General features: G+C 37.9%; 1 protein-coding gene across 1 annotated transcript; it reads left to right on the top strand.

Annotated features, from left to right (window-relative positions):
* Positions 1–2,838: 2,838 nt before the first annotated feature.
* On the top strand, positions 2,839–10,885 carry FCGR1A (Fc gamma receptor Ia). The gene is made up of 5 exons (XM_049775635.1): positions 2,839–2,869; positions 3,872–4,129; positions 7,039–7,293; positions 8,877–9,161; positions 10,599–10,885. Exons 1-5 carry the CDS (start codon positions 2,839–2,841, stop codon positions 10,883–10,885), a joined length of 1,116 nt encoding a protein of 371 aa, XP_049631592.1.
* The last annotated feature ends 284 nt before the right edge of the window (positions 10,886–11,169 follow it).

An 11,169-nucleotide genomic window follows, 5' to 3' on the forward strand; every position in this document is an offset into this window, starting at 1 on the left:
CTCTTATCTTTCTTTTCTTTCTTTCTTTCTTCTTCTTTCTTTCTTTCTTCTTTCTTTCTTTCTTTCTTTCTTCTCTTTCTTCATCTCTTCTTTCTTTCTTTCTTTCTTAAAACAAAAATACAATAGTAATGGTGTCAGAGTGGCATTCGCCTTTGCACAAGCCCAGCAAAATATAGGGAACATGGAAAAAAAAAAAAGCCTTGGCTTAATTACAAGGAGGCCTCACCCCTGAAGTTTTATGGCATAAGACCAACTCTGGGCTCCAGGTATACCAGGCTCCCCAACCCCTGAGTCATTCTCCGTGGTCCCGATGAAACTTTTTCACACATTAGCTGTTGCTGGTGTCAGGTTCCTGTAGTTAAAGATTCTGGTTTCTGTGCGTTTCCTTCACCGAAGTCAGGCTGATGTGCAGCACTATTTACAATAGTCAGACTCTGAAAACAATCAAGATGCCCTTCAACAGATGAATGGCTAAAGTAATTGTGGTATGGGGGCGGAGAGATAGCATGGAGGTAAGGCGTTTGCCTTTCATGCAGAAGGTCATTGGTTCGAATCCCGGCATCCCATATGGTCCCCTGAGCCTGCCAGGAGCGATTTCTGAGCATGGAGCCAGGAGTAATCCCTGAGCGCTGCCGGATGTGACCCCAAAAACCAAAAAAAATTAAAAAAGAAATTAAAAAAAAAGAAATTGTGGTACATATTCACAATGGGATATTATGTAGCCATCAGGAGAGAAGAAGTTATGAAATTTTCCTATACATGAATGGATATGGAATCTATTATGCTGAGTGAAATAAGTCAGAGGGAGGGAGATATATATATATATATATATATATATATATAGAGAGAGAGAGAGAGAGAGAGAGAGAGAGAGAGAATAATCTCACTTAATTATGAGTTTTAAGAAGAAAAAAAGACATTTTTGTAAAAATGCCCTGAGATGAGAGCCAAAAGGACCCGCTCACGATACGAAGCTCACCTCAAAAAGGATGAGTGCAGTTAGAGAAATAATGCACTAACAACTACCATGACAATGTTAATGAGTGAGAGAAGTAGAATGCCTGTCTCGAATACAGGCACGGAGTGTGGAAGGAGAGATATGGGGAGCATTTATGGTGGGAATGTTGCAACTGTCAAGGGTGATATTCTTTTTTGTGACTAAATCCCAACTACAGCCATGTTTGTAATCAAGGTGTTTAAATAAAGATATTATTAAATAAATATTTAGAAGCAAAAATAAACACAGAGATGCTAAAAACTTTCAGTTTAAGTTTTTTGCATGTCTGTGTTTACTACTAACATCTAATTTATCTGATGAGAATACTTTAATATGTTTACCAAAAGTCATATATGTATACTTTCTGTACATAATATTATATTTTATTTGTCTATTTATTGGTTCTTTGGCCACACCTGGTAGAGCTCAGGTCTTACTCTAGCTCTGGGCTCAGGATTCACTCCTGGAGAGATCCAAGGGACCATATGGGGCACTGGGGATTGAACCCAGATCAATCATATGCAAGTCAAGCCTCATGTAAAGGATATTAACCACTTTCTCATATATCATAAGTATGTTAAAATGTCACTCAAACACTTTTACTATTAAATTTCAATGGACTTTTGTCAAAAATTGGACTTTTTCTCAAAAGCTTAGTATTTTATTTCTGTCTTTGTTCACATATATGGGTGAATATATAATATAAGTGAAATATTTTTTTAAAATTCCCTATCAGATTGTTACCCAAGTTTCACTCATTGAGCTCTTTGTAGTCTCTTTAGTTTTCCTTATCTTTTAGCAGGATACATAAATATTCTTTATGTCTTTACACCTTAACTCACTTTGGTGGCATATCTTCCCATATGCATTGTGAAACTCAGAACCTACAGACCATTGCCACCATATGGCACGTGATTAAGTTCTGGAGCTCAAGAATGGAATGCTATTCAGGCTTGGGTGCCAAGTAATATCAGGAATCAGACCTGTTTGGACATGTACTAGACATGCTAGACACATGCCCTAACTTCTGTGCTATCTCCCAACCCTGCAATTCCCTTCTAACAGATATTTTCACATATATATAATGTTTCTTTCCTACAGCATTTTTTTTTTTTTGGTTTTTGGGTCACTCCCGGCAGCTCTCAGGGGTTACTCCTGGCTCCAAGCTCAGAAATCGCTCCTGGCAAGCTTGGGGGACCATATGGGATGTCAGGATTCGAACCACTGACCTTCTGCACGCAAGGCAAACGCCCCACCTCTATGTTATCTCTCTGGCCCTCCTACAGCATTTTTATTTAGTGTCTTTGGATTTATACATGGATAAATACTACACATTTATAATGTCTTTCAGGAAGATATTACTTTTTAAAAATCCCAAATTAAAAATAGATCTGGCCTATACTGTTGGAAAATTAGGGGGTTGATTTCTACTAGGGGAGCTCAAATAAATAATGCCTCACATGCTTCATAAGATTATTCTACATTCAAATGATCAGGTTTTAGAGGTATTCACCAGGCCTTGAAGCAATTTTGAAAATGGAGTATGTCATATTGTAGTCCCAATAAGCAGAATTGGTAAAGGGATAATATAATCAGAATAGAATGTCAGTACAATTTTATTCTTTCCCTTGGATTTAAATTCCATAAATTCAAAAATCTTGGGGAGATAGACTAAGTATGAGATAAAGACTATGTTTCTAGAATTGGAACATTTACCAGAAAAGGAAGATGATGAAAGTAGTCAAGAGAGATCATTTCCTTCCCCTTTTCTAATCTCAGCTCCAGAGGCCAGACAGAATTTCTCCAACTCTGTACATGTTACAGACTTCCCTGAAGAAAGCATGTGGCTCCTGACAACTCTCTTCCTTTGGGGTAAGTTGAGCTTAGAATAGAGGAACTGGAGGGTGTAGAATCTGGCAATGAGAGTTTGGGTTTAATTTTTGTCTGGAACTCAAGAGCATGAAGATAGGTGAATCTGTGCTTCAATGGGGTTTTTTTTTTGTTTGTTTATTTGTTTTTGGTGCTTCTATCTAAAGTAAGAAAAGGAGATTTGGGGATAACATAAAATATGAAAGCATCATGTCAAGAACAAGTCTGATCAATAATTATCTATAGGCTGGCTGTCCAGTACCCAAAGGCCTGCTGATCCCTAAATCAAATATTTATTCTTTCTTCTCCTTTCATGTCCCTTCCTCTCATGTCTATCAACTGACTTATTCTCTATTCTTTGTCTCCATACAGCTCCAGCTGGTGGAGAACTAGGTAAGCATTTTCTAATTTAATTTCTCTTTATCTGGTTTGTCCCCTAAGATTTTCTGAATGGATTAATGTCTAGATATATATTATAGAAGAAAAGATCAAGAATTACAAACACATAGAGATAGCTCAGCTAAATTTTCTAATTTCCTCCAAACGATTCTCCTTTAAAAAAATGTTTTTCTCCTTGAGGGGCATGGAAAGCCTAAAAGTGAGGAACCCAAAACCTTCTTCTAATCCAGAAGTAAATTAAAATCTGATTACTTTAGCAAGAGTACACTTTAGAGAATCAAAAACAACAACAGCAACAACAACAACAAAACCCTTTAGTCACTTTACTCTTGTTAAAATCACTGCTTTCTTGCTTACCAACAGTCATTTAATTCTTAGTTGCCCTAATCTGGGTATTAGAATACCCACATGCTGACTAATTGATTAGATGAGCAGTTTTTTTTTTGCAGCAGACTTGAGCTCTCTTAACTGACTTTTGTACCTTCCACTTATCTATTTTCCAACTTAACCTAATGATATATTATGCCTCATGGTAGTCACAAACTCTTGCCAATTGCTCAGAAGATTCCCTTTTACTCTACTTGTTTTTTTGTTTTTATTCCCAAGCACACTCTGAAAAGCCAGTGATCATCTTGCAGCCTCCATGGGTTAATGTATTCCAAGAGGAAAGTGTTACCTTACGGTGTGAGGGACTACGCCTGCCTGAAGACAATTTTATACAGTGGTTTCTCAATGGTACAGTCATTCAGACCTTGAGTCCCTGGTACACCATTGCTGCTGCCAGTATAAATGACAGTGGTGAATACAGGTGCCAAATAGGTCTATCCATAAAAAGTGATCCTATACAGCTAGAAGTTCAAAGAGGTAAGTGTGTCAAGGAGCAAGAGGGCTGAAAATCGCATTGTGTTGTCTCCTTTCTGGATGCTGATGTGTTTTGGTTTATTTATTTGAGTGCTGAATTATAGTTCTTTGTCTACTGAGTGAATTTAATTAAGGTTATTCAAAACATCACATCAAAGAGTGCTACAAGTTGTACCTAGGATTTCTACAGTAAGACTGACTGTAAATTTTTATTTGTATCAAATCCTACACATAAAAGTTAATAATTTATACAGAAATGTACATGATATATAATGAAATATCTCTCCCACTTCAAACATCTACTTCAACAATCACCTTCTAGAGAAACAGAATTGTTTCCACATACAAACTATATTTAAAAGTATTGTTTTAAACCTACTTTTTGTATATTGTTCTAAATCTACTTTTCTCACTTAGAACACATTGAAGATCAGCTACTATTGCTACTAATGTTGATATCAGTAGATATCTTGCTCTTGTCATTGACATTTTGGAATCAATCTTGATATTTTGATATTTTCAAATATCTATGTATGACTGTGCTATAATAGATTGACCTAATTTTCCATTAGCAAATATCTAGGGTATTTCCATTGTTTAACTTTTACAAGAATGCTAAAATAACCATCTTTGTATAGCATATAACCTGTGAGCACATTATATATTATATTCTGAAGATAGAATCACTGAGACTTTTAGCACTTTAAACATTGACTAATGAAAAAAAAAAAAAACATTGACTAATAATAGCAGAAAAAACGCCACCCTCAAAAAAAGGCCACCCTCTATCAGTCATTGTCACAAGAAAAGTCATGATGGGGATGGAGCACATGAAAGCCAGTTTATTTCTCCAAACCAAGAGGAAACACTTGAATGCAAAAAACTAGACTAGTGAAACTGCCCTAGCTACTACAATAGTAATCTTGCAGCAGGACTTGATACTATTATGGTTTGAATTCTGGGTTTTGGCTGGTATGAGGCTCTCAATTTGGTACCTGGTTTATATAAGGTCATATCCATCTTAGTTTGCAGGGGAACAAATGAACTGAAGAGGTAGAGTTAGAAATTTCTCATTATTTCCTGCTCTGGTGTCCAGCTAATGAAACCCGAGCACTGTTAATCACAGAAGAAAACCAAACAGATCCCAAAAGAAATGATCCTTGAGGCCAAACTGTCCTCTCACAGATGACCATCAAACCTCTCACTAGATGTCATCATCTCTTTCATGTCCTGAAGCTGAATATTTATTGACCACATTCAATGTTTTTATTGTTTAGTTTGGGCCACACTTGCTGATACTCAGGGGTTATTCCTAGCTCAGCTCTCAAGAATCACCCCTGGAGAGGTTCAGGGAAACAGAGTACCAGGGATTAAACCCAGGTCATCCATATGCAAGGCACACCCTACCCAGTGTATTATTGCTCCAGGCCCTTTACAGTTTTATTTTATAATGTTTTAGACCAGAGACTAGAACAAGTGCTTTGAAAATTGAAAGCCCATACTTGGTCCTGACTCTTGCTACGAGTGATTCCCAAGCACTGAATTAGGAGCATCCCCTGAGCTCCACCAAGAGTGAACCCAAAATAAATAAATGTTCTGTCATAATCAGTCAGCTATGGAGAAGTTAGTTGCAGTTATACCAATTCTCAGTCATTTCAATTAAATATATTTTTGCCAAAAGTATGCAACATATATCACTAGAATTGCCTTCCATTCTTAGGTAAGTACTGGAGCAGGGAAAAAGCACTATTTCGTCTTCTCTTTTATTCTTTATAAATTTAATCTTTATTGTGCCAAACCGATTGCCTCAGGGAAGGAAAAATCAAAAGAGCTCTTGGGGGTCATATATAAAAAGTTGTCCAGATGGCTTGAAGTTGCTTTGAAACAGCTAGACTTGCTTGACTTGCTTGTATTTTACGTTTTGTCTTAGTATGTGTGCTCACATTAACAAGTTTTTCAGGGATTGGAGTATATTATTTTTCTACTGCTATTTAACAAGCTAATTTTGGATGATTGAAACAATAGTTATATATATTATTATATTTCCATGGTCAGAACTGGAAGTTCTGCTCAAGATGCTAATAAGATATATTCCTTTCTGTAGCTCTTCCAAGTCTATGTGAAGAATTAAGTTCCTCTTTGTTGGTTGTAGAACTTAGATCTCTGTCTTCTTGCTGGCTCTCAGCTGGAGACTAAGGCTGAGCTTCTGGAGGTCCCTATGGTATAATGCCCTTTATTATCAAGATGCCTTCTACTTCAAGGCCAGCAGTGCGTCCATTCAGATAAGATGAATCTTAAAAAAATTTAATAATCATGTAATAGTCATAGGCAGTGACATTCCATTCCTTTGACATAGTTTTCACCACGGCTCAGGGTCAAAAGTGTGATTCATTGAGGTCATCTTAGTTGTTTTATTTGTTTGTTTGTTTGTTTTGCCTACCACAAAGAGAAAACTATTTTTCTCTCAATTAATGTTTGAAATCTGGAAAGAGAAGCTAAGTGGAAGTTGGGTGTTTGACAGCTAATAAAGATTACTCTTTTTTTCCCTCAAAACTATTTAATTATTTATTATTTATGGGAGGCAAGATTCTGAATCACCAGAGCCAGTCAGCAGAATGTTGAAAGGAGAAGATAAGAAAGAAACTGAAAACCCCACATTGCTTTGCATGTGGCCAACTTGGGTTTTATCCTCAGCACCCAATATAGTCAGCACTGGAACACAGCCAGGAATGATTTCTGAACTCATAGCGATGATAAGCCCAGAGAACACCCAGCTATATAAAAAAAAAAACCCAAAAAATTAAAACAAAACACTCCCCACCTCCCACTTCCAACTCCAGTTTTGTCTCTTTGTTCATATTTATATATATATGTATATTTATATATATTTATTTAAGGTTCATGCTTTCCAGATTGGCTACTGCTCCAGATCTCTAACAGAAACTTGACTGAAGGAGAACCCCTGGCCTTGAGGTGTCATGGATGGAAGAATATGGTTGTGTATAAAATTATTTTCTACCAAGATAGCAAGTCCTTTCTGTTTTCTCGCCAATATCCCTATTTCACCATTCTGAAAACCAACCTGAGCCATAATGGCATCTATCATTGCACAGGCATGAAAAGAAGTAATCGCTACATCTCTGCAGGAGTATCAGTCACTATTAAAGGTATTGTTCCCTTGGGCCAAAGAGATGCTATAGAGTATAAGAAACTTGTAAGCTGCCAACCAGAATTTGATTCCTCCTATGATACCCCAGTCATTTCCAGAAATGCAAAGTCAAGAGTAACCTCTAAGCATCATCAGGTGTAGCCCAAAGTCAAAAACAAAAATGTATTATCTCTAGATACTCACAGATAGAGTTGTAATAGCCAGATAAACTATCACAAATCAGTTCTTTAATTTGAAAATGAAGAAATCAAACTCCAAACAGGTAAATTACTCTCCTGTAGGTCCCTGGGAAACTGGTAGGGGCAAGTCCATCACTCATCCTAGTATTCCCAGTAAGCTAAGTCAAGGCCGGGAGTTAATGTTAAAGCCTGAAAAGGTATTGTGAGAATCTACTTTCTCAATTTCATTTTAAGTATAAAAACTAGAATTTCACTCAGTGCTGGAAGGCGAGTCATAAAACAACTCAATGAGATTTTATCAAAGTTCCAAAGACACTGAAACTAGGAAAGACATGAGAAATTGATTCTGGTTTTCAGTTCTCAGGACAATATGGCTGCTCTGTTCCTTTCCTCTCTGAGCATCTGCTGACAAGCAGCTGTTTATTCTAGATTGCATGTAGCCTTCCTGTGATTCTTCACATAGCCTTTAATCATGGCACTTTACCACAATTCTCATAATTACAACTAATTTTCTTGTGGTGGTTTTGGGAAAACACTCAACAGTGTTTAAGGATTACACAGTGTTTGAGGGATTGTGTCATGCCAGGAATTAAACCTAGGATTTATTAAACAAAGCATGGATTCCAGCTCACTGAGTCATCTCCCCAACCTTCTACAGCAACATTTTGATCTGAAAAAATAGCTCATTTTTATGGTAATTAAACTACTGACTCTTCTTGTTTAAAAAAATTCCCAGCAGTGGGACTGGAAAGATAGCACAGCGGCATTTGCCTTGCAAGCAGCCGATCCAGGACCTAAGGTGGTTAGTTCGAATCCCGGCGACCCATATGGTCCCCCGTGCCTGCCAGGAACTATTTCTGAGCAGATATCCAGGAGTAATCCCTGAGCACCGCCGGATGTGGCCCAAAAACAAAAACAAACAAACAAACAAAAACAAAACACACACACACACACACACACACAAATTCCCAGCAGTGCTCAGGGACCACTAGGACCTCAGCCAATGGGGAGATAGAGGCTAGAGGGCATATGCATTGCCAACTATCAAATAAGGGGACCCATCCCATGGGTTTGAACAATTCCTCAGCCCTTCTGTTTCTTCTGAGGTAGAAACAAAAGTAATGAGCTACTAAAGAGGTCACTGTGGAGTTAAAATGTATTCATGGCTGATCATGACCCAAAAGCAGACTAGCCCAGGAAGCACAGGTGTGGAGATATGCAATAATATGTGAGTAGGCTGGCAGCTTTGTTTACTTATGAATAAACAAAATTGTTTCTCTGCTGGAATTGGGGAAAGGTGTGTCACACAATGCATTCTCTAGGAGTAGATTTCCAGATGGGAGAGTGGGAATCTTGTGTTTGAAAAGAATCTGAACACAACAGACATCTTCTCTTTCTCTAGAGCTATTTCCAGCACCACGGCTAAAAGCATCCTTGCAATCACCCATCCTAGAGGGGAGCCTCATATCTCTGACCTGTGAAACAGAGCTACTCCAGCAGAGGCCTGGTTCACAGCTTTATTTCTCCTTCTACTTGGGTAACAAGACCCTGAGAAGTAGGAATACATCTTGTGAGTACCAGATACCAAATTCTAACAAGAAAGACTCTGGTATCTACTGGTGTGAGGCTGTCACAGAAGATGGAAGCATCCTTAAGCATAGCCCCCAGTTGGAGCTTCTAATTCTTGGTGAGTGGAGAGGGAATGTGACTGCAATGAGGAGAAATATGCCTTTTCTCCTAAGAGGACTTTTAATGAGGATGTCATGAGCCAGTCAGAAACAGCCGATTGATAGACCTCTGATACTTTTTTATTAATTGAATTTCATTCACACATGTTCCAACACCCATCCCTTCACCACTGTAAACTTCCTGCCACCAATGTTCCCAGTTTCCTTCCTGTCTGCCTCCCTGAACTGTCACTATGGCAACACATTACTTCTTTCTCCCTCTATTTTATCTTTTTTCTGATACTTTTCTATTCTTTTCCTGAATGTCATAAATCTCCTTTTCATTACCTCCTTCCTTCATTTATTTTCTTTTGTTTTTTATTTATTCATTGCATTTTCTTTTCTTTCTCCCACCATCTCTTTTGTTCCTATCCTCTCCTTTCTCCCTTTATGCTCTATCTCACCTCATCCTTCATCAACAATATTTTCACTTCCTCCTGTGTATATATATATACACATATATAGATATGAACAATATAAAATGGTTCTTTCTTCGAGGAGCTCAAATGATAGATTGATATGGCAAGAATTTTGTGTTTTATGTAAACACTAGCCCAAGAATCTATTGTTAACTGAAATTGAGGGCTTGTAAACATCTGAGAAATGATTCTTTAGAACAAAAACTTTTATGTTCTGAGGCTGGAGTGATAGTATAATTGGTTCAGGCAATCACCATGTACCCTGTTTACCCAGACAACCCATATATCTCCCCAAATACCACCAGGAGTGATTTCCTTAAGGCAGAGTCAGGGATTAGGCCTAAGTGTTGGTGGGTCCAAAATGAACAAAAATTTTCTCTTTAGTTTGAATTTATACCAACAAGCAGTAAATGACGTGGATTTAGAAGTTGTCTTTGAAACTAAAGAGCAAGTCTAACAGGATCTTGGTAGTTTGCTCTTTATTGGGGAGGAGTGGCCACATCTAGCAATGCTCAGTACTACTCCTGGCAGTGTAGTAATGGAACTTGGGCTTTTGCATGCAAACATGTGCTCTAGGATTTAAATCCTTTTTTCTTTTCTTTTCTTTTCTTTTCTTTTTTGTTTTTGGGTCACACCCGGCAGCACTCAGGGGTTACTTCTGGCTCTATGCTCAGAAATCGCTCCTGGCAGGCTCGGGGGACCATATGGGATTCAAACCACCATCCTTCTGCATTTAAGGCAAACACCCTACCGCTGTGCTATTTCTCTGGCCCTAAGTCCATCTTTTTGATCCAGATAGTTAAATTGTTATGAAATCTGTCCTTTCTCTCAGGTGAAGATACCTTGTTCCTTCCTGCCTGCTGAAGTAACCAGATTTTCACCGCAGGCAGAACTCAGCTAATATTTACACTAAACATAATGCAATCAGATCTTCTGTTTCTAAATAATCTCTCCTTTTTTTGTCTTTTTCTGTTCCAGACCTCCAGTCACCTATTCCTATCTGGTTTCATATCCTTTTTTATCTAACAATGGGAATAATATTTTTGGTAAACAGCTTTTTCTATATGATGATGTATAAGGAACTGCAAAGAAGTAAAATTTATTTCGAAATCAGTTTTGGTTCTGGTTATGAAAAGAAAATGAATTCCTACATTCAAAGAGACAGACATTTTGATGATGAGCTGAAAGGTCAGGAACAAGAACAGCAAGAAGAAAGTACACAGTTGGAGTCCCAAGAAGAAACTCAGTATGCACGAATAAACTGACAGCCCTACCCCTTCTCTCTGCGCAAGTGTTGGAGTGCAAACATCCAAACGTGGAAAGATACTAGAATTCTGGGTCCCCCCAGTACCTGAATAATTGTTGAATAAAAAAAGCAAATGAACTGACTTCAGTGTAAATAAACTCTGAAATTTGGTAGTCTGGATCATCTGGAGAAAGAGATAAAGAAATCTTTAAAACTGGCAAGTCAGGGGCCAGAACTATAGTACAGTAGGCAAAGTACTTGCCTTGTACACAGCAATCCTAGTTAGATCCCTGGCACCATGGG

This window comes from Suncus etruscus, chromosome 6 (genome assembly GCF_024139225.1).
Source record: "Suncus etruscus isolate mSunEtr1 chromosome 6, mSunEtr1.pri.cur, whole genome shotgun sequence".
Classification (NCBI taxonomy): domain Eukaryota; kingdom Metazoa; phylum Chordata; class Mammalia; order Eulipotyphla; family Soricidae; genus Suncus; species Suncus etruscus.

Excerpts from the sequence above, each read along its gene's own strand:
- FCGR1A (XM_049775635.1), top strand. The coding sequence starts at position 2,839 with ATGTGGCTCCTGACAACTCTCTTCCTTTGGG. Across the intron at positions 2,870-3,871 it reads GACAACTCTCTTCCTTTGGG|CACACTCTGAAAAGCCAGTG; the intron begins GTAAGTTGAGCT and ends TTTATTCCCAAG. Across the intron at positions 7,294-8,876 it reads AGTATCAGTCACTATTAAAG|AGCTATTTCCAGCACCACGG; the intron begins GTATTGTTCCCT and ends CTCTTTCTCTAG.